The sequence below is a fragment of the Triticum urartu genome, chromosome 2, assembly GCF_003073215.2.
Source record: "Triticum urartu cultivar G1812 chromosome 2, Tu2.1, whole genome shotgun sequence".
Taxonomy (NCBI): domain Eukaryota; kingdom Viridiplantae; phylum Streptophyta; class Magnoliopsida; order Poales; family Poaceae; genus Triticum; species Triticum urartu.
Window position 1 is genome coordinate 336,102,910 of NC_053023.1, and position 24,383 is coordinate 336,127,292.

The window sequence follows — 24,383 nt, forward strand, 5'->3', positions numbered from 1 at the left end:
TGACTACTACACCAATTAGTGAGGAAGCTAATGATGATGATCATGTAACTTCAGATCAAGTTACTACCGAACCTCGTAGGTAAACCAGAGTGAGATCTGCACCAGAGTGGTACAGTAATCCTGTTCTGGAGGTCATGTTACTTGACCATGACGAACCTACGAACTATGAGGAAGCGATGATGAGCCCAGATTCCGCGAAATGGTTTGAGGCCATGAAATCTGAGATGGGATCCATGTATGAGAACAAAGTGTGGACTTTGGTTGACTTGCCCGATGATCGGCAAGCCATTGAGATTAAATGGATCTTCAAGAAGAAGACTGACGCTGACGGTAATGTTACTGTCTACAAAGCTCGACTTGTCGCAAAAGGTTTTCGACAAGTTCAAGGGATTGACTACGATGAGACCTTCTCACCCGTAGCGATGCTTAAGTCTGTCCAAATCATGTTAGCAATTGCCGCATTTTATGATTATGAGATTTGGCAGATGGATGTCAAAACTGCGTTCTTGAATGGATTTCTCGAAGAAGAGTTGTATATGATGCAGCCGGAAGGTTTTGTCGATCCAAAGGGAGCTAACAAAGTGTGCAAGCTCTAGCGATCCATTTATGGACTGGTGCAAGCCTCTCAGAGTTGGAATAAATGCTTTGATAGTGTGATCAAAACATTTGGTTTTGTATAGACTTTTGGAGAAGCATGTATTTACAAGAAAGTGAGTGGGAGCTCTGTAGCATTTCTGATATTATATGTAGATGGCATATTACTAATCAGAAATGATATAGAATTTCTGGATAGCATAAAAGGATACTTGAATAAGAGTTTTTCAATGAAAGACCTCGGTGAAGCTGCTTACATATTAGGCATTAAGATCTATAGAGATAGATCAAGACGCTTAATTGGACTTTCACAAAGCACATACCTTGACAAAGTTTTGAAAAAATTCAAAATGGATCAAGCAAAGAAAGGATTCTTGCTTGTGTTACAAGGTGTGAAATTGAGTAAGACTCAATGCCCGACCAATGCAGAAGATAGAGAGAAAATGAAAGATGTTCCCTATACTTCAGCCATAGGCTCTATCATGTATGCAATGTTGTGTACCAGACCTGATGTGTGTCTTGCTATAAGTCTAGCAGGGAGGTACCAAAGTAATCCAGGAGTGGATCACTGGACAGCGGTCAAGAACATCCTGAAATACCTGAAAAGGACTAAGGATATGTTTCTCATATATGGAGGTGAAAAAGAGCTCATTGTAAATGGTTACGTTGATGCAAGCTTTGACACTGATCCGGACGATTCTAAATCGCAAACCGGATACGTGTTTACATTAAACGGTGGAGCTGTCACTTGGTGCAGTTCTAAACAAAGCGTTGTGGCGGGATCTACATGTGAAGCGGAGTACATAGCTGCTTCGGAAGCAGCAAACGAAGGAGTCTGGATGAAGGAGTTCATATCCGATCTAGGTGTCATACCTAGTGCATCGGGTCCAATGAAAATCTTTTGTGACAATACTGGTGCAATTGACTTGGTAAAGGAATCCAGATTTCATAAGAGAACCAAGAACATCAAGAGACGCTTCAATTCCATCCAGGATCTAGTCCAAGTGGGAGACATAGAGATTTGCAAGATACATACGGATCTGAATGTTGCAGACCCATTGACTAAGCCTCTTCCACGAGCAAAACATGATCAGCACCAAAGCTCCATGGGTGTTAGAATCATTACTGTGTAATCTAGATTATTGACTCTAGTGCAAGTGGGAGACTGAAGGAAATATGCCCTAGAGGCAATAATAATGTTATTATTATATTTCCTTATATCATGATAAATGTTTATTATTCATGCTAGAATTGTATTATCCGGAAACATAATACTTGTGTGAATACATAGACAAACTAAAAGTCACTAGTATGCCTCTACTTGACAGCTCGTTAATCAAAGATGGTTATGTTTCCTAACCATAGACATGTGTTGTTATTTGATTAACGGGATCACATCATTAGGAGAATGATATGATTGACATGACCCATTCCATTAGCTTAGCACCCGATCGTTTAGTATGTTGCTATTGCTTTCTTCATGACTTATACATGTTCCTACAACTATGAGATTATGCAACTCCCGTTTGCCGGAGGAACACTTTGTGTGCTACCAAATGTCACAACGTAACTGGGTGATTATAAAGGTACTCTACAGGTGTCTCCAAAGGTACATGTTGGGTTGGCGTGTTTCGAGATTAGGATTTGTCACTCCGATCGTCGGAGAGGTATCTCTGGGCCCTCTCGGTAATGCACATCACATAAGCCTTGCAAGCATTGCAACTAATGAGTTAGTTGAGAGATGATGTATTACGAAACGAGTAAAGAGACTTACCGGTAACGAGATTGAACTAGGTATTGAGATACCGACGATCGAATCTCGGGCAAGTAACATACCGATGACAAAGGGAACAACGTATGTTGTTATGCGGTCTGACCGATAAAAGATCTTCGTAGAATATGTGGGAGCCAATATGAGCATCCAGGTTCCGCTATTGGTTATTGACCGGAGACGTGTCTCGGTCATGTCTACATTGTTCTCGAACCCGTAGGGTCCGCACGCTTAAGGTTTCGATCAGTTATATTATGAGTTTATGAGTTTTGATGTACCGAAGTTAGTTCGGAGTCCGGGATATGATCACGGACATAACGAGGAGTCTTGAAATGGTCGAGACATAAAGATTGATATATTGGACGGCCATATTCGGACACCAGAAGTGTTCCGGGGAAGTTTCGGATAAAACCAGAGTACCGGGGGGTTACCGGAACCCCCCGGGGGGTTAATGGGCCTCATGGGCCTAAAGTGGAGAAGAGGAGAGGCGGCCAGGGCAGGCCGCGCGCCCCCTCTCCCCCTAGTCCGAATTGGACAAGGAGGGAGGGGCGGCGCCCCCCCTTCCTTCCTCTCTTCTCTCCCTTCCTTCCCCCTCTCCTACTTGGACAAGGAAAGGGAGGGGAGTCCTACTCCCGGTAGGAGTAGGACTCCTCCTGCGCGCCTCCTACTAGGGCCGGCCGCACCCCTCCTTGGCTTCTTTATATACGGAGGCAGGTGGCACCCCTAGACACACAAGTTGATCCTCGTGATCGTTTTCTTAGCCGTGTGCGGTGCCCCCTTCCATCATAATCCTCGATAATATTGTAGTGGTGCTTAGGCGAAGCCCTGCGACAGTTGAACATCAAGATCGTCACCACGCCGTCGTGCTGACGGAACTCTTCCCCGACACTTTGCTGGATCGGAGTTCGGGGATCGTCATCGAGCTGAACGTGTGCTGAAACTCGGAGGTGCCTTAGTTTCGGTGCTTGGATCGGTCGGATCGTGAAGACGTACGACTACATCAACTGCGTTGATATAACGCTTCCGCTGTCGGTCTACACGGGTACGTAGATCACACTCTCCCCTCGTTGTTATGCATCACCATGATCTTGCGTGTGCGTAGGATTTTTTTTGAAATTACTACGTTCCCCAACAAAACCAACGCAGTGCTCAAGAGGTAGCACATCCCCTCTGTGGCAACCCTATTCGGGCCTCCTTATATGCCGACGATGCAGCCATCTTCGTCGCTCCTTTCAAAGAAGATATCCAATTCCTAGCTTCAGCGCTTTTGGCCTTTGGGGGCGTCACTGGACTTGTCACCAACTGCGGCAAGAGCTTGGTCGCGCCCATTCGTTGTGCCAACATTGACCTTGATGACATCCTTCAGGCATTCCCAGTGGTTCGGACCTCTTTTCCCTTACGGTATCTTGGTCTCCCCTGTCGGTCACGAGACTCAAGCATGTGCACTTCCAGTACCTTGAGGACAAAGTTGCGGCCAAGCTTCCACCTTGGTCAGCTATGCATGTTGTTGCCCCCGGACACTCTGTTTTGGTCAAAGCGGTCCTTACGGCCACTGCGATCTATCATCTCACACCACTGGAGCTCCCTGCTGAAGTTTGGAAAAAAGATCGATAGCTTGAGACGTGCTTACCTTTGGGCTGGTTGTGATAAGGTGTCTGGTGGAAAGTGTAAAGTTAATTGGGAGCTTAGGTGCAAGCCCAAGATCCTTGGTGACCTGGGTGTGCTTAACATCGAGAAATTTGCGACCGCCCTTCGCCTCCGCTGGCTCTGGTTTGAATGGACTGACCTCCTAAAACTTGGGCGGGAATGGAAACGCCATGCAGCGACAGTGATAGAGATCTTTTCTCGGTGTCCACAATTGTGACTATTGGTGATGGCAAAAAGGCCAATTTCTGGGAATCCTCTTGGCTAAATGGCCTCCGGCCTAAGGACGCTGTGCCTGAGATTTTCAAGATATCTAAAAAGAAGGCGCGTTTGGTCGGCAAGGCTCTGGATGTAACTTCTGGATCCGACAAATTGACATTAGCCAAGGACTCTGACACATATCCAGGAGTTTGGCCCTTTGGGAGATGATTGATGATGTTGATCTCAATCTTGATAGGAAGGACTCTATCTCCTAGAAATTCACTTTCAATGGTGAATATTCAGCGGCTACGATGTACATGGTGCAGTTTGCAGGCCACGTCCTCAGCCCAACTTCATCCACAATATGGAAGAGCTGGGCCCCGCCGAAATGCAATTTTTTTGCTTGGCTTGTCATACAAAACCATGTGTGGACAGCGGACCGACTACAACGACGAGGCTGGCCAAACTGTGGTATTTGCCCCCTATGCAAGCAAACACAGGAGTCGCCCGCACATCTTCTATTTCAGTGTAGATTCACCGCTTGTATTTGGAACGAGGTTGTTGATTGGCTTGGCATGCAAAGCCACTCGTCGCTGGCTTGGCGTCATGAAAGCACTGTGCATGACTGGTGGCTGAAGACGATCAACACGGGAGGACATATCAAGAAAGCAATAGTCTCTATTATGATGCTGCTCACCTGGGAAATTTGAAAGGAGCGGAATGCTAGAATCTTTCACAACACGACTTCACCGGTCACCATTGTGGTTGCCAAGATCAAAGAGGAGGCTCATCTTTGGGCGCTGGCGGGAGCCAAACACCTGAGAGCACTTATATCGCGAGAGTAGTCTTGTAATTTTGCCTTTTTGCCGTCTGACGGCTTTTGTCTTAAACTCCTTAATTAATGAAAATGGCAAATCTTATGCCTTGTTTCAAAAAAAAAAAGAGCTGGCTTCGAAGGGCCTTGACTTGGAAAATGATGTAAATTACGATTTTGTGTCTGTGGTTTTATACCTCCCAAGTGTCCATAAATTCTGGTTTGCAAGCTGATTGCAAGGGCCTCATTTATACCTCCCAAGTGTCCTTAAATTCTGGCACTCTATTTATTTGAAGTGTGTTTAAATCCTAATTTTGTAGTGATGTATTTGTGTTTTATTCATGTTAAATGCTTTTTAAAATTCTATGTCAAATTGATGGTTTGGAAATTGTGCTCACTGATGTCATATTTAAACTAGTGCCAGTTTGATTCTGTGATGTAATCTGATTACACACCACATCCAAACACAGTTTTGTAACTTGATACCTTTGCATGCATGAAACAAACAAAAGTAAATGCTCCTATTACACCACGATCAAACTGCTACCTGGCTCCATTACCAATCCCGTTTAGAACAAAGTAGAAGCGTGTTTAATTTTTGTGAAAAATGTCCATAGGGCTTAAGGCCAAACATATAATCTTCTAGATAGTATATGTGGCAAAATCTGGTGTAGTAAAGGAAATATCTAACGATCATCAACGCTCAGATACTGTCTGGTCGACTGCATCCAATTGTCATTATTCAAAGTTATGTGTACACTATATAGTGCTGAGCATCAACTTTTCTTTTGCCCACATGCAAAACACAAATCAGTGTTTGTTGCCAAAAAACAACCAGACTTTTCTAAATTGTTTTAATATATTTTTTGGATTTCACTGCAGCAAATGGTGCATGTGAGCTCAAGCTCACAAACTCCATGTACGCCATGAGAAGGCAAGCAATATTATAATAACAGTTTTGCTAAAGCACACCTAGATGTGCCCTAAGTATTGCACATCTAAGTCATATTAGAAGAACCTTCCATTCACTGCACAAACCATCTTCAGCATCAGAAAGAAATGTGGAATTGTAAATAGTGAGCTCAGGACAAGACTGTATGACAGTCAAAATACCAAATAGTGGAAAGTAGATTACTGGCAATCTTAAGTACAAAGTTGTACTAAACCAGGGACAATTAATATGGATAGGAGGGAGTATAATATGTATCTTGAAAAAACTTTATAAGGTGCCTACAGATACTACCTAGCAAGTATTTCACCATTGGATATTTTTTATGTAATCCAGTCGTGTAGCTGAATGTATTCTAGTTACTGGCATAGAAGCATAATTCAACCCTTTGTTGTTGTTAGGGAAAGTCACAATACTCTGCTGAACTTCAATGGTGCGTCTACTCAACGCCCTGAAGTATTAAATGGATTAGCCTAGTCCCTAGCCGTCTAAGAATAGAGTAAATAACCGCCAATGTCAGTTGCTGTGGCGAATGTAGTGAATAATATGGCCATCACTCAGAAAATAAGCATAAAATTTCCAGTGGGTCGCCACTGATGTAAGTGAATAAATCAACAAAGGGAGTTAGGTACTAGCCCCTCCTTCATATTAATTGTCGCAGATTTAGTACTGGGGGAGTAGTATATGTAATGTAATAGATACAGCCTTAGTATACTAGAACTATGCACAATTTCTTCCACTTGTCTATCTGTACAAAGCATCTTATAAACTATAACAGTTCTGTTCCAATCAAGAATAAACTCTTCAAATGATTAGTGATGTACTTTATATATATTGTTGCCATCTCCTAAATAGAAAGGTAGTATAAAGGTTAATTTAGGTGTCCCAACACAAATAACTTGAAATGATTAGTGATATACTTTATATATATATTGTTGCCATCTCCTAAATAGAAAGGTAGTATAAAGGTTAATTTAGGTGTCCCAACACAAATAACTTGAATGTGTCAAGAATAATCCATGTCAATGTTAATCTTGCTCAAGGAACCATGGCAACTGAATCTCTTAACAAGCACTCTCTTGAACAGCAACAGAAATACTGAATTTTCCATATGGCGGCTCAGCTATTCAATTAAACTGTTTATCATGCTCATCAATCTCTTGTATAATATGTGTTGCTTATGAAATATTGCTAGCTTGATGGGCAATTGTTAGGAAGAAAACTAAACAGGCTTGACCATACATAAGCCAGATACCTCGTGATTCTAGAAATAACACATGTAACAGATTTATGATCCTTGGTGGGAGCAGAACAAACCGCAAAGGAAGTTAAGAAACAGAGAAAATCGAACAGGTCACACAGGCATAAGATAAGCCACATATAATGGTGATGAATGACATAAAAAAACGACTTTGAAATACAACCATGTAAAGCTCAAGACTACAAAATTACAGCAAGGGTTGGGAATATTACCAGCAGAGTAACTTCTAGCAGCAATCTCCTTGACTATCCCAAGAGAAGCATTACGAAAATGTTACACAAAGGAAAACGAAAGAAGAATTTGCCTTCCAGTGGATACTGACTACATAGTTAACTTTCCAACCCATTCATCAATCATTCCATAGTCAATGCTTAGCTCCCTCAAGGGCGGAATGTTCTCCAGGGCAAAGATCATGAGGTGGGGATAAGACACGTTGTAGTGGTCAAACAGCACAAACTGAATAAATACATTTGGACTGCAACTATGGCTGAAATAACAAGCCACATTCCTTGCCCTTGAGACATCAATCGAAAAGTTCAAGTCTGTAGTGGCAGGATGGTTCGGAGCGACATACTCAGGATATACATCAGAGATATCACCCCAATCTAACCACCTTGAAGGGAACCTGTTCGGATGCACCAAACAATCACCACTGGCTGCCACTATCTCTGACTGCTGATGAGTAAGCACAATCCCACTAAACTCACAGATGAACGTGCCAGACTTAATGAGATCCAGAGACCGAACACCCCACCCAGTTTCCCTTGACCGGAACACCTCAAGCCTATTCTTAAGCCCCTTCTGACTAACCCTGTTGGGGCAGCTAGGTGGGCATTGGCAATATGGACCACACTCATACAGCAGTGGTTTGCCCCTTAGAAGAACACCAGCTTTATCATATGCAAACTCACCCCCATTCCTTTCTGCACAATAACATCCAATTGAGCAATTCTCGATGCACCCACACCCACCACCACCCACAGCAAACTTCCCTTGAACTGCAGAAGATGGGAATATTGGCCGTGCCAGGTACTCAAATAAGAGTGGGTCCCTATCATCATCGACATCATTATATAGTGCAACTGGCATAATCTCTCGACCCATGGAAATATCAAAGCTCAGGTATCCAGTTGGTCGCATAGATAGTGCATCCACCTTAAGATGTTCAGCTGCGCGATAATTCACAGATCCCATGGGCTCCTGCCCTTCAATGCGAATCATTTTATACTTGTAAACACCAAAGCCTGCTTTCCCGCGGTCGAGCCAGTAGTCAACAACCTTGTAGAGGCCGTCGTAGAAGTAGACCTTTCCAACAGGACTGCGCTTAGACTTGACAGCACGGATTACACGAATTTCAATACCATAGGCCATGCTGCGCTCGAGGGCAAGATTGCCGCCCTCAAGCTTCTGGTCGACGCAATGCTTGTGCAGGTTGGGGTCTCGGCCACCATGGCCGGTGTACACGAGTACATCACCACGATCATCATCATCTTCATACCCACCAGAGACAATAATAGATGTGGCTATAGGCTCGCCTGAGGCAGATTGCCCTGCTGAGAGATAATCAATCCCGGCCTGCACCTGGCCATGGAGGCCCAGCACACATAGCTCCATGCGGAAGAAGAAGGCATCGCCGACAGCAATCCCAGGTATCGGCCCCACTATGCGGCGGTCGCGGTTGAGCCACAGGTCTCGGTCGGCCATGAGCGCCGCAGCCCGCAGGTCGGCGCGCACGCGACGCCGGTCCACTGAGCCAAGCCCGATGACGCCCGCAAGACCGAGCGCCTCCGCGCGCTCGTCGTCCTTCAGCAGCAGGCCGCGGAGCGACTCGAAGGTGATGCGCGCCCGGCGCACCAAATCACGAAAATAGATCTGATCCCGCACGCTAAGTGAGGACACCCGTACCAACTCTGACGACCGCGGCCGGCGCTTCTTCGCCGCGGACCCCGATCCAGGCTGCACTGCCGCCGGCGCCGCGGCCTCAGGCGTCGGCGCTGGCACGATCGCCCCGGCCCCCGCTGATAACAGGTAGAGGCTCGCCAATCGGCAGTACTCCGCGAAGAGCGCGTCCTCGTCGGGGTTTGGTGGCAGCGACTGCAGAGGCGTCAGGACCTCAGGCGAAGACAGGTCAGGCGTTGTCGGTGCCGCGAACGCCACCGCCGTGGCCTGCGGTGGCAGCGGCAGCGGTGGCGGCAGAGGGCCATGCTCAGGAGAAGCCGGCTCCGACTTGGGCTCCCTCCTCAGGAACGGCAGGAAATTGAGGTCAATGGAGTCAGAGGAAAGAGAAGAGGGCGAGGACAGCAGCGACGACGGCGAGGACTCATCGACCTCCATTGCCCCAAAAAGAAAAACCCGGCCTCCGCGTCGTCTTCTAAAACAACGAAACAGAGGATCCTCAATTCCCAAATTCCTCCACGAGCGCGGCGGAAACGCCGAGGGCGACAAAGTGGCGGATGTGGGGAGGGAGCACGGTGGTGGATTACTGAAGATTGGGGGGGGGGGGGGGGGGGGGGGGGGGGCGCAGGATTGAGATTGAGGGAGAGGTGAAATGCGCTCCTTTTCTTGGTAGTTGTCCTTTTTGTCCGCCGACGACTCATTTCCGGCCTAAACTTGGGCCGGGTTTGCGTGATTGCGGACATGGTGTGAACGTGCGATGTCCATCTTTATTCTTTCTCTGACCCGTTTGTCGGTGACACATTTATCCTGACTTTTTCGTCGGTCGCCTCATTCGAAGAAGTTCAAGATAGTGCACACGCCGGAAGAGATGCTGAAGAGGGCTGGGTGAGGCAAAGCAAAAAGTTGTCGCCCCCGTGCAACAGCAGGCCATCGTTCTAGAGAACGAGGCCCTCATTGCCAAGGCCACGTAGCAGGCCCTCCTCATACTAGGGTTCCGTTGTGACGAGTCGCCCATTCTTGCTGCCGCCATGGCTGCGGCGAGCACATGCTCCTTGGCTACCCGCCTGCCACGTTCGGAGTCGTCGTGCACCTCCACAACGCCGCAGACGCACGGGTCCCTCCCTACACGACCCAGGCGCATCTCGCTTCTCCACCTCGCCGAAAGTGAGTGTGATCGCACTGGCCATCCCCGTGCACACGGTCATCGACCTCAACACCACACCTGTGACCTACCAGATGTCCAACAGGACGCAAAGGAAGCGGTCGCTGGAGATCCCTATGGGCAATCTTCCCGACGCCCACAACCTGTTCGACGATACGCCAGCCCGACGACGACACATGATGTTGGGTTCTACGGTAGGGTGCGTCGACTGCAAATTAAAATTTTCCTACGCGCAGAACAACCAATAACATGTTATGGGAGATGGATCACAGGTCGTTACCACTAAACACGCAGTGCCGTGTAGCGGAAGAAGAGTTGGGGCAGCGCGTCTCCTCCTCGTCCGATCTCCCTCGAACAGCCGGTCGTCAGTTCCCACGTGCAGGTTCGCCGGAGCGGCGCAAGTGCACCGACTCTAACGGTATCCGCGTGTGCAGGAGGAACACCATGCGGCGGACTGCTAGGTCCGATCACACAGTCGTCGGTCGAGTGGAGGTGGCTATTCGCAACACATGCAAACCCTGATGACAGCGCCGAAGCGATCAATCTCATGAGTGTGCCGCACCCCCACTTTATATAGGCGTCCGTCGTGGGCTCAATACTTGGGCCTCGGACGGACCCTAAAGCCCAAAATCTGTTCGGCCTGGATTCAAGTCCGAGTAGGATCACTTCTGACTCGTGGAGTCGGACCGGGCCTCATAGGTTCCTTCCCTTAAGCGCGCGGCCCCTTAGGTTCTCGGTCACTTGGTCGCGAGTCATATCACATCCGACTCAGCTGGTCGGTAGGGGCCTCTAGCAAAGCGTGCCGACTCCAAGTGTTCGATGAAGCTGGTTAGGCGAACTCGTACATCACACATCTGTTCCCTTTGCCACACAATATATATTGTCGGGCTCAAGGCGAGTCTGTCATCCTTGTGCTAGCCCGACCTCTTTCTCGTTCCAGTGATGTCGACCACAAACCGGATTATCTCATAATCCTAATCGCATGGCCATGATTATCTTGGTCGGATCACACGAGGGGCCCAGAGTATATCTCTCCTGATCGGAGGGGCAAATCCCTTCTTACTCGACCATGTCTTCGCAGCATGGGTCTGGACAAGTCCAAACCCCACCTTTGTAACTACCCAGTCACGGAGTAGCGTTTGGTTGGCCCAAAGCAAGTCTGTCACCATCCCGAGTACATGTGCCAGCTCAGGTCTTAGGACATAGAACTATGCTGTACTAAAGACTCACAGATGACATATCGCTACGTCTCATAGTTGGGTCTGACCGACTTGGACCTTATCTCAACTCGGATCCGACTACGTCGAATCCGACCAAATCCTTCCGAGTCCATATTATCCGGTTAGCATCCAATGCTCCATGGCTAGTGAGACCAAGCCATCGACCGTGTCATATGCTAGTCTAGTCGGCTGCGCGTCCACATAGCCCTTTCGACTAGGGACCTTTTAGGACGTTCATCATATAATGCATAGTCCCACAAACAAGTCACGTACTTGCTAATACACATCATTGATAATGTCCAAGGACTATCTTTATTCATAAACACATAGGAAATATCATCATACATGATTGCCTCTAGGGCATATCTCCAACACATGATGACCCGGCCTAGTACAGTGATTTCATGGAGAACATCATTTCCAAGGTTGGCTAAGACTACGCTGCCGACAAGGCTCAAAGCCTAGACGACCGCAATCACTTCACGCAAGGCCAAGAAGAAATGAACGACCACGACAACCAAGAAGACATTGACGGCCAAGACGACCAATGGCAATAAGACACCTACGCCCAGGAGGAAGAAGATGATGTGGACATAGAGGGGGGATCATTGCTTCGCGATGAGCTCTCTCAACAAGCCAGTGTACAAATTAGACGAAAAGGATGGGAGCATAAACCAGGGATGAAGAACTTGATTTGCGGAGGTTGGAAGGAAATTGGACAAGACCCCAAGACCGGCGCCGAGCAAAAAGGATCAACGTTCTGGGCAAGGGTCCATACATACTTCCATGAACGTAGGAAGTTCCCGCTCTACAAGTTTGAGAGCAACCGTGGCGACGTATTGATCGCGAAGAGGTGGGGGTTCATCCGACAAGAGTGCAACAAGTTTTATGCCACCCTTGAGATCATCAAAGGCGGCCCCGTGAGTGGCCTAAGCGTCAAAGACATGGTACTCCACTCCCTCCCCTAGTTCACATTTGTGGATCTTGTTGATTGTTGCTTTCATCTCAATTGAATATGAATATATATTGTTGCCTTTATTTTCATTTGTAGGCATTCGAAGCTTTGGAAGGCTTAAAGTCCCAACATGGGGACAAGCCATTCACCCTCACCCATCGTTGGACGATCATTTGTGATTGAACAAACTTTAAGGAGCAGTATGTGCTACTTGTGAGCTGCGTTGGAATTTCCTCAAAGAGGAGAGGATGATGCAGTACAGTAAAGATAAGTATTTCCCCCAGTTAAGAACCAAGGTTATCAATCAAGTAGGAGAACCAAGCAAGACATCGTGAGCGGCACCTACACACAAAAGAATAAATACTTGCAGCCAACATGATCAAGGGGGTTGTCAATCCCCTCGGCGGTTAATTGCAAGGATCAAGTCTGACAATGGTAAACAGATAAACAAAAACACAAAATAAAATAATGGTAAATAAATTGCAGGAAAGTATTTTTGGATTTTAATATATGATAAAGATAGACCCGAGGGACATGGTTTTCACTAGATGCTTCTCTTTCGAAGAAAAAGCATACGGTCGGTAAAAAAATTACTGTTGTGCAATAGATAGAAAAAAGCGCATAGTTATGACGATATCCAAGGCAATGATAATGTATATAGGCATCACGTCCGAGACAAAAATACCGACTCCTTCCTATATCTACTACTATTGCTCCACACATCGACTGTTGTCCAGCATTCATCTAGAGTATTAAGTTCATAAAGAATAGAGTAACGCCTTATGACCTTAAGCAGATGACATGATGTAGACAATGTAAACTCAATCAATATGAATAAACCCCATCGATTTATCCTTAATGGCAACAATACAAATATGTGTCGTGTCCCTTTCTGTCACTGGGATATAGAGCACCGCAAGATTGAACCCATTGCAAATCACCTCTCCCATTGCAAGATAAATCAATCTAGTTGGCCAAACCAAACGGATAGATCGGAGAGAAATACAAAGCTATAGCAATCATGCATAAAAGAGTTCGGAGAAGACTCAAATAATATTCATAGATAATCTGATCATAAACCCACAATTCATCGGATCCCAACAAACACACCGCAAAACAAGATTACATCGAATAGATCTCTAAGAACATAGAGAAGACCATTTTATTGAAGATCAAAGAGAGGGAAGAAGCCGTCTAGCTACTAGATATGCACTTGTAGGTCTGTGGTAAACTACTCACATAGCATCGGAACAACGACAAGGTTGGTGTAGAGGCCCTCCGTGATCAATTCCCCCTCCGGCAAAGTACCGAAAAAGGCTTCCAGATGGGATCTCCAAAGAACAGAAACTTGCGGCAGTGGAAAAAGTATTTTGGGTGGCTCTCTATTGGTTTCCCAATTTTAGAGAATTTATAAAGGTGGAATTAGGTCAGACGGAGCCACGAGGGGCCCACAAGGTACTTGGGCGCGCCCAAGTGCCTTGTCGCATACTCGTTGCACATCTGGTCTCCTCCCGAAGCTTCTAGGGTCTCTTTTGTCCAGAAGAAAAATCATCAAAAAAATTCGTGCATTTGGACTTCGTTTGGTACTGATTTCCTGGAAATCCAAAAACAAGCAAAAAACAGCAACTGGCACTTGGCACTAAGTTAATAGGTTAGTCCCAAAAAATAATATATAATTGCGTATAAAACATCCAAGGTTGATACTATAATAGCATGGAACAATCAAAAATTATAGATATGTTGGAGACGTATCAAGCATCCCCAAGCTTAATTCCTACTCGTCTTGTTGGGGCATATTTCTCCCTTAGTGGTTTTGGTGATTGATGACAATGCTTGTGCGGACTAATCGTGTGCATTGAGCATTTCAGAGAAACTATCATATGGCACAAGACGATTCTTTCCCCTCGGAGCTATTGCGAAGACAGTGTTTTTCTTGTGTTTCATTTTCGGCGGATTTGAGTCGTAGGATCATCGTACTATTAAGAGGGGGTCCGCTTCGGAAAGGTTTGGGTGGAATCAACACATACATAGTCTGTTTACACCCCATTTCTTTCCCGGCTTCGGAGCTTGTCCTTCCTTGTGCTTGGCCCTTCCCGAGGCACATAAGCGGTACCGCTATTTAGTACTGCCAGGACTTCCGCCTATTTCCAGTGCTCTGTAAATGAGCGGTAGTATGGTAGTAGTTCAGCGCGGTAGTATAACAAATGATTTCAGACGATATAATCACATAGTATAGCATACAAGTATTGGGTCGATTCAATATGATCGTTCTTCTAACATCATACCCTCAATGTTGTTTTAGGACTATCATTACACTTTACAATATCCTAAGATCTTGAAAATGTGATCACCAACAACACTTGAGCTAATATTAGAGGCGAGACCAGGAACCTATTTTATTCTGTTTATCATTCCATACGTGCATATGAGTTTTCCACTAAATCGCATATTCCAGGATCAGAGCAGTTATAACATGGAATATAAACTCTCAACTATGAATATGGAAATATAATAATATAATATTATTGCCTCTAGGGCATATTTCCAACAGTCTCCCACTTGCACTAGAGTCAATAATCTAGTTGCATGGTTTTACAAACACCTATGGGTAATCTGGTATTACTCATCCTTTGCTTGTGGTAGAGCCTTTGTCATTTGTTTTGAATTTTCAAAACTCAGTAATATTTGTGTTAGTCTTGTCTGTTTTCAGGATCTCAATCCATTTTGCTTTGGGCCATAATATTTTATTCAAAATAAAATTTCCTTTAAACTCATTGCATTTAGATTCACCTCAACTATATCAAGACTCTTCTTGACTATATATTATAATCATATTTCGGATTCACCCACTCATATCAAGATTTTCTTGACTAGCAATATTCATAAAATATTGCTTATGGGTTTATTACAACTTTTGTAATATCCAATTATATCAAGACATTTCTTGATTATTGGATCTACCTATTCCTACGAAGACTCTTCTTGATTGTCCATATTCATAATGTTTATGGGTTTCTTACAACTTTTGTAATATCCAATTATATCAAGACATTTCTTGATTATTGGATATTTACCCATTTATATCAAGACTCTTCTTTATTGGCCATACTCATAATCTAATGTTAATGCGTTTCTTACAACTTTTTTAATATCCAATTATATCAAGACATTTCTTTATTCAGACAACATCGAAACATCTAATGTTTTCAAAACACAAATTATCGTTACAAAATCAATAATATTGTTCATGAAATATTTTTATCATAGCCGTAATTATATCAATCATGAAGTTGATATTCATATATTCTCAATAATGAATTTTTTAACTTCATATACTGAAATAATACATTTATTCTTTTGAGATCCTTGGTATGTTTTACTAACACTTATAAAACTCTTGGCCCTTTCATATATATTATAACTATCAAGATGAATTTCTATCATCTACTCATGCTTATTAATTGATTCTCATAAGCATCTAGTTATATGACACTGAGAGAAACAATTTCTCTTTTTTTTTTATTTTTTCAGAATATATATAAACCTTTTAGCTCAATCAGACATACTGGTCTATCTTCATAGCTTCTTTTATGCCCAATTTTTTGCCTTGCTATTTGATGAAAACATGTTTCAAGACCATTTTATTTTGCACTAAAAAGCTATGTTATTTCCATTCCTCAATATGCCATATGAGATCATAAATACTATATAGCTTCCACTGAGTTATATGTATACACAAAGTTCCTTTGGTAAGATTAAAATCTCAATATTAGCTCACTTATTATAATCTTCAAAAACTCTTTTGAAGTTTGCACTTTTTATCCAGCATTCTTGAGGATTTTAAAACTTTTCTGGTTGTATCATCCATACATCCTTTCCTTTTAGGAAACTAGTTTTAATATCCATTTTCTTCAAAACCTTTTTGAAGCATCAACCAAGTTCCAAACTTGTTTATTACAATTAAGTTATAAACTTAATTGTATATGAATTTTTCATTCCGGTGTGCATGGCTATTAGCCATTCCTATCTCCTTTCCAAGATGAATGCTAGTTCATCTTCCTTCCAAGATGAATATCTCATCGTAAAATTTAAATTTTTTAATGATATTCCTGATTTGTATAAACCTGTTACAAGCTTTAGAATTTCTACATCCAATGTAGTAATCTATGATTTATTTTGCAGACAAACTATCAGAACAATTTCCAGTTTGCTTATCACCTCAGAGATTCAATAATCCTTTCTAAGCTGTAATATCCTGCCACTTATTTCTTTGACAAGAAAACCTTTTCTTGAAAAAGTGGCCATTTGTGTCAAATATTTTGCCTTTTTGAACATTTCGATGGAAGGAACCCAAATCATTTTATTTGAGATGTCCTACAACATTTATCTGGTTTAATAATCTCCATAACTCTTATGATTTCATAACCAGATAAATATGCGGTGCTCTGTTCAGTGTATATGTTGCTGTCTCAATTTATACCCCAAAGTATAAAAGCGGATTGGTAATAAATAATTCCATAATTATTCGAATGTTTTTGCTAAAATTATGACTCAGGTAATTTTCTTCAATCCTGAAGAATCACTTTATCTTTTGTCATAATGATCCTTATCTTCATTATAAATATTTGAACTCTTCAAATACATCCAAAAATTCCTTTGAACTATTCAAATATTTCAGTTTATTTATAAGTAAATCATATTTACCTAATCTTTTAATGAAGCATTATTATCCACCGAGCCCCGACTCGTTCATCGGACTTCATACATCACTATGTATTTGTTGGAAATATGCCCTAGAGGCAATAATAAATTGGTTATTATCATATTTCCTTGTTTGTGATAAACGTCTATTATCTATGCTAGAATTTTATTGATAGGAAACTCAGATACATGTGTGGATACATAGGCAACACTGTATCCCTTGTGAGCCTCTACTAGACTAGCTCGTTGATCAAAAGATGGTCAAGGTTTCCTAACCATAGACATGTGTTGTCACTTGATAACGTGATCACATCATTAGGAGACTGATGTGATGGAAAAGACCCGTCCGTTAGCATAGCATTTGACCATTCAATTTATTGCTAGTGCTTTCTTAATGTCAAATACATATTCCTTCGACCATGAGATCATGCAACTCCCGGATACCCGAGGAATACCTTGTGTGCTATCAAACGTCACAACATAATTGGATGATCATAAAGATGCTCTATAGGTATCTCTGAAGGTGTCCGTTGAGTTGGCATGAATCGAGATTGGGATTTGTCACTCCGTATGACGAAGAGGTATCTCTGGGCCCTCTCGGTAATACACATCACAAGAAGCTTGCAAGCAAAGTGACTAAGGAGTTAGTTGCAAGATGATGTATTACGGAACGAGTAAAGAGACTTGACAGTAATGAGATTGAACTAGGTATAGAGATACTGATGATCGAATCTCGGGCAACTAACATACCGATAGACAAAGGGAATTACGTATGTTGTCATAAAGGTTCAACCGGTAGAATATCTTCGTGGAATATGTAGGAATCAATATGGGCATCCAGGTCCCGCTATTGGTTGTTAATCGGAGAGGCATCTTGGTCATGACTACCTAATTCCCGAACCCTCAGGGTCGCACGCTTGACGTTCGTTGACGCTAGAGTAGTATTGGGATATTTGATGAGTGGTAACCAAATGTTATTCAGAGTCCTGGATGAGATCCCAGACGTCACGAGGAGTCTCGGAATGGTCGAGAGGTAAATATTTACATACGGGAAGTCATATTTTGGGTTCCGAAAAGGGTGCAATTTTTTCGGTATTGTACCAGGAAGTCATATTTTGGGTTCCGAAAAAGGTGCAATTTTTCGGTATTGTACCGAGAAGTTTCCAGAAGGTCCCGGAGGATTCCGGAGGGGTCTGGAAGTCCACAAGTGGGTCCACTATGACCCAAGGGCTAGCATGGGCTGCAGGGGAGGCGCCTTAGCCTTGGGCTAGGCGCACCAAGTCCTCAAAAGCCCATTTGGCTAGGGAAGGCAAAAAAGGAAGGAGTCCTAGTAGGAATAGGATTGAACTTGGAGTCCAAGTCCTCTTCCCCTTAGCCGCGCCCTATAGCTTGGAGGGGCTGTTTCCCACGCCCCTCCACCTATATATAGAAGGGAGGGGGCACCCCAAGAGGACACACCAAGCCCTTGGCGCCCCCTCTCTCCTGTTACTCCGTAGTTCCACCGCCTCGTCCCGGCGACGCTTAGCGAAGCGCTATCGGTGCTCCACCACCACCATCACCACCACGCCATCGTGTTGGTTGTGATCCCATCTACTTCTCCTCTCCCGCTTGCTAGATCAAGAAGGAGGAGACTTCATGTCACAACCCTAGATCGGTTTTTGTTTGTCTTGCTTGATCATCATGCCATCATGTTGAAATTCAAATTAATTTGAATTGGGGATGTTCAAACCCTAGCATCAAATGGAATTCAAATAGGTTCAACCTAAAAATATTTTCAATGAACTCAAAATGCCCTTTAAAAATGTTCATCATTTCTGGATTAAGGTGGAAGCATCTACCAAAAATGGTTTACATTTTTGTAGGACATATTTGGGATTTGAATTAAATCAATAAGTATTTGAGTTGGGGCTATAAAATTCTATAAATATTTATACAACTCCAATATTTCTGAAAAATTGTAGAGGGTCTGTGGAATAAGTCCATCTTGCACCCACTACTTTTCTCAGAATTTACCAAAATGATTTAGTGGTTAAACTAAATCAAAACAAAGGTATAAAATAGCAAAACAGAAACAAAAAAGGAAAAGGGCAGAGAGAGAATTACATGGGCCGGCCTACCTGTTCTGGCACTATAGTGGCCCAGCCCAGCAGGGGCAGCAGCGTCTTCTTCCACGCGCCAGTCGGATGCACAATGTGTGCCCGATGCGAGCGCGCCCACGACTGGCCACCCCCTGCCTCCCTACTTCCTCCCACGACTTCCAGCCGCCGCTCGCCGACCATGCGCTCACCGGCATTGCCATGCTCCCTCGACCTATCCCCGAGGTCTGCGTCTACGTCTTCTTCCTCTCCACTGAGCTGCATGAGCCCGGGCGCCCCGTGGAGCCGCCTTCGCCCTCGTCTTCCTCCTCGGGCTCCCGAGATCGCCGTCGTGGTTTCGTCGCCTCCGAGCCGTCCCCAAGCCCGCCGAGCTGCTCGTCTGATGCGCCGTGAGCTCCTCTCCATTTCCCCTCCACCCCTTTCTCAAGTTCGTGCTGCAGCAGCTGCCCCGCGAGCTCCCGCGCCACCGCCTGCCATTGTTGTTGCATGCGTAGTCTCTGAGCTCCCCCGCTTGTGGTCGTGACCCTGGCGTGCTCCTGGTGACCCTAGGCCGTGGAGCCCCTCGACTGGTCTCGTTGTGCCCCATAGCACCGCAGTCGTCGAACCCGTGCTTCGGCCGCCACCAAACCTCGACGCCGGCGTAGTTCTCGGCCACACCAGCTCCAACCAGTGGCACAACTAGATGCGGCGCACTCCCAGGAGTCGAGCAAGCCTAGCCGCGCGTCGAACCATCGCCAGACGGCGATTTCCGAAGATCTCCGCCGCGGTTTGTGTGACCGATGGCTAAATGCCGGCGGGTTGACGTGGCTATGTCGTTAGCTGCTAATGACCCTGCTAATTAACCCCCTCTCTAACTGACATATGGGCCCCATGCCCTAATTAACCCTGGTATTTATTACCTGTTTAGTTTAGATTAAACCAGCCGGCCCCACATCTCAGTTGACCCTGCCACGTCAACGGTGACCTGGCCCCACTGGTCAGCCTCTGTTCCTGCCCTGTTACACTAACGTGCGAGCCCCATAGGTCAGGTTTGACCTGGACCGCCCCTGTTGACTTGTTGACATCACACTGACATCACGCTGATGTAGTTAATCATTTTCTGGATTAAAAAAATCCAGGAAATTTCAGAAAATAACCTAAGCTTTGGAAAATCATAGAAATTAATCTGTAACTCCAAATGAAATAATTTATATGTGAAAAATGATCAGAAAAATCCAATCTATCCATCTGTACCATTTTCATGCATGTTGGTACAACTTATAGTTGCTGAATTGGACAAATCAAACAAATGACATTTTAATTTCACATATGGAGTTTGAATTTGAACCTTGGGTTCAAACCAACTTCATTTAACTTGTTGTTAGTTACATTAGCTCAAATCATAGCATTTTGCCATGCCATGATCATGCATCATATTTGTTGCATTGCGTTGATTGCTTTTCTTCTCTGTTGTCGGTATTTATCCCCTCTCAGTAGACATGGTTCCGACGATGAAATTGATGACACTGATGAAGAACTATACTATCTTCAGAAGTTCCAGGCAAGCAAAACCCCCTTGTTCATTCGAATACAATCCCACTCTCTCGCTTCTGCTCTCTTTTACTGCATTAGGACAACAACGCTTCAACTGTTACATGCTGCGGTAGTTGAACCCCTTTCCTCTGCATGACCTGTCATTGCCACAGTAAATAGATGAAACCCACTAGCATGCGTAGAGACTTGTGTGGTTAGTCAGGTCGTGGCCGACACCCTCGCTGGGCTTCCGCTTGAAGGTTGCCAAGTACATGTCGTGTAAACGGCGATAAGTGGTGAGAGCGTGTGTGAAGAAGTACACCCCTGCGGGGTTAACATGATATATTCGAATAGTCGCATCCATGGTAAAGGACTTTTGGGTTGCCTATACAGTTCATAGACAAGTGAAAGTGGATACTCTAAAATGCGCAAGATAAGCATGAGTGCTATGGATGGCGTTCTCATAGGGAGACGGGAGCGGATCCATAGTAGTGTATTGATTGGTGAATATGTGGACTCGTGTGCGCCACCCCAAAAGAGTTACTTGCAGTCATAGTTTAGGATAGCCACCGAGTCAAAGCTGGCTTGTTGCAGTTAAACTCCACCCCTCCCTTTGTTGACACTGATGCATATGTAGCTAGTTCTGATGTAAGTCTTGCTGGGTACATTTGTACTCACGTTTGCTCTTGCAGAGAGACATCAGTCTCACTAGTAGTTCCGCGTGGACTTCGACGTTTAGCTTGTTACCTCAGCTACGATCTTGTACCCTTGGGAGGGTCTTGTAGATAGTCAGGCTTCTCAACCTTTTTCATTTGTAGTTGTCTGTACTCAGACAAGTTAAGCTTCGGATGTGCTTATTGCTTGTATGACTTGAATGCAGGGTCATCAGACCCATGTTTGTAATATCTGGCTCCTCGGAGCCTAATGAATAAATACTTTGAGTCATAGAGTTTTGTTATGATGCCATGTTGTATTTGCACATATCGAGCATATTGTGTGTATGTTATTGAAATGCTTGGTATGTGTGGGATCTGGCACCTAGTTGTTTATTCTTGGTAGCCTCTCTTACCGGGAAATGTCTCCTAGTGCTTCCACTGAGCCATGGTAGCTTGCTACCGCTACGAAATAGTTAGGCTGGCCGGCATGTGTCCTTCTTCGTTCCTGTGTCTGTCCCTTCGGGAAAATGTCACGCGTTGTTCCTTTAAGTCCTTGTAGCATGCTACGACTTGGGTTCATACGTTGATGACCGACACGTTCGTTGCTGGGTCATGTATGCATGTCCCTATAAGTTAGTGCCACTTTGGATTCACGACTAGTCATGTCGGCCCGGGTTCTCTGTCATATGGATGCTAGCGACACTATCATATAAGTGAGCCAAAAGGCGCAAACGGTCCTGGGCCAGGTAAGGTGGCACCCATGGGAATACTGTGCGTGAGGCCGCAAAGTGATATGATGTGTTGCATGCTAGATCGGTGTGACTTAGGATCGGGGTCCTGACAGCTTCTGGTATCAGAGCCTGACTGCCTGTAGGATTACCAAGCCAAACTGGTCGAAGTTGTGTCTAGAAATTCTTTAGTTATATAAGGGAATTGATTATGGAAGGGAATGTAAGGTTCTTTTTACTCCTTTACCTTATGCCCTTCTGATCCGATACATCCTATCTTTCATACGGGGTTAAAGAACTAGGCTTTCTCTTCTTCCAATCAGGATCACGTGTTACTAATCCATAGAATTATAGGAATGATGGATTCAAGTCTCAGTTTAGCTCCTACTACTTCCGTGTGTTCATAGCTGGCATCAAAACCTTGATATTGTGATGTTGAGTGGTCATGCCACTATTTTGTAGGATGTCTCAAATCTTTTTGAGAATTCATAGCCGTTATGTTGTTCGAGTCATCCCAGGTTTCGAAATAGTCTGATGCATTTGCAACTCCCTCCTTCCCGTTCCCGATGTTTCTTTGGGCCAGTTTAACCACACTAATCGGTGAGTTGAGGTACTCTGTTTCCTCGACATATATGTTGGAGCTATTATTATGACCCTGGCATCTTAGAGAATCACCTAGTAACCTAGCCATGTTTTGTGTTCCCAGTGTGATGATTCTAGCCGTCATTCTCAAAAGCATCTCGTGATGCCTGATACGTCTCCAACGTATCTATAATTTTTGATTGCTCCATGCTATATTATCTACTGTTTTGGGCAATATTGGGCTTTATTTTACACTTTTATATCATTTTTTGGGACTAACCTATTAACCGGAGGCCCAGCCCAGATTTGCTGTTTTATGCCTATTTCAGTGTTTCGAAGAAAAGGAATATCAAACGGAGTCGAAACGGAACGAAATCAACTTGAGAAGTTATTTTTGGAAGGAAACCTACCAGATAGACTTGGACTCTACGTCAGAAGATGAAGGAGGAGCTCACGAGGGTAGGGGGCGCGCCCACCCCCCTGGGGCGCGCCCCCCTGCCTCGTGCCCCCCCTTCGGTCCACCGACGTACCTCTTTCACCCATATATACCCACGTATCCTAAAACTTTCAGAACGGAGATTAGATCGGGAGTTCCGCTGCTAGAAGCCTTCGTAGCCACCAAAAACCAATCTAGACCCGTTCTGGCACCCTGCCGGAGGGGGCAATCCCTCTCTGGTGGCCATCTTCATAATCCCGGTGCTCTCCATGACGAGGAGGGAGTAGTTCTCCCTCGGGGCTGAGGGTATGTACCAGTAGCTATGTGTTTGATCTCTCTCTCTCGTGTTCTTGAGATGGTACAATCTTGATGTATCGCGAGCTTTGCTATTATATTTGGATCCTATGATGTTTCTTCCCCCCTCTTCTCTCTTGTAATGAATTGAGTTTCCCCTTTGAAGTAATCTTATCGGATTGAGCCTTTAAAGATTTGAGAACACTTGATGTATGTCTTGCCATGGATATCTGTGGTGACAATGGGATATCACGTGATTCACTTGATGTATGTTTTGGTGATCAACTTGCGGGTTCCGCCCATGAACCTATGCATAGGGGTTGGCACACGTTTTCGTCGTGATTCTCCGGTAGAAACTTTGGGGCACTCTTTGAGGTCCTTTGTGTTGGTTGAATAGATGAATCTGAGATTGTGTGATGCATATCGTATAATCATACCCACGGATACTTGAGGTGACATTGGAGTATCTAGGTGACATTAGGGTTTTGGTTGATTTGTGTCTTAATGTGTTATTCTAGTACGAACTCTAGGGCTGTTTGTGACACTTATAGGAATAGCCCAACGGATTGATTGGAAAGAATAACTTTGAGGTGGTTTCGTACCCTACCATAATATCTTCGTTTGTTCTCCGCTATTAGTGACTTTGGAGTGACTCTTTGTTGCATGTTGAGGGATAGTTTTATGATCCAATTATGTTAGTATTGTTGAGAGGACTTACACTAGTGAAAGTATGAACCCTAGGCCTTGTTTCCTAGCATTGCAATACCGTTTACGCTCACTTTTATCACTTGATACCTTGCTGTTTTTATAATTTGAGATTACAAATACCTTTATCTACTATCCATATACCACTTGTATCATCATCTCTTCGCCGAACTAGTGCACCTATACAATTTACCATTGTATTGGGT

At 44.5% G+C, this 24,383-nt stretch overlaps 1 protein-coding gene across 1 annotated transcript; it reads right to left on the reverse strand.

Annotated features, from left to right (window-relative positions):
• Window positions 1-7,338: 7,338 nt before the first annotated feature.
• Window positions 7,339-9,729, reverse strand: LOC125537226 (histone-lysine N-methyltransferase family member SUVH2-like). Its single transcript, XM_048700532.1, has one exon. The coding sequence runs from the start codon at window positions 9,566-9,568 to the stop codon at window positions 7,556-7,558; it is 2,013 nt and encodes a 670-aa protein (XP_048556489.1). The 5' UTR covers window positions 9,569-9,729; the 3' UTR covers window positions 7,339-7,555.
• Window positions 9,730-24,383: the final 14,654 nt, after the last annotated feature.

Coding starts and splice junctions, on each gene's coding strand:
- LOC125537226 (XM_048700532.1), bottom strand. CDS start 9,568: ATGGAGGTCGATGAGTCCTCGCCGTCGTCGCTGCTGTCCTCGCCCTCT.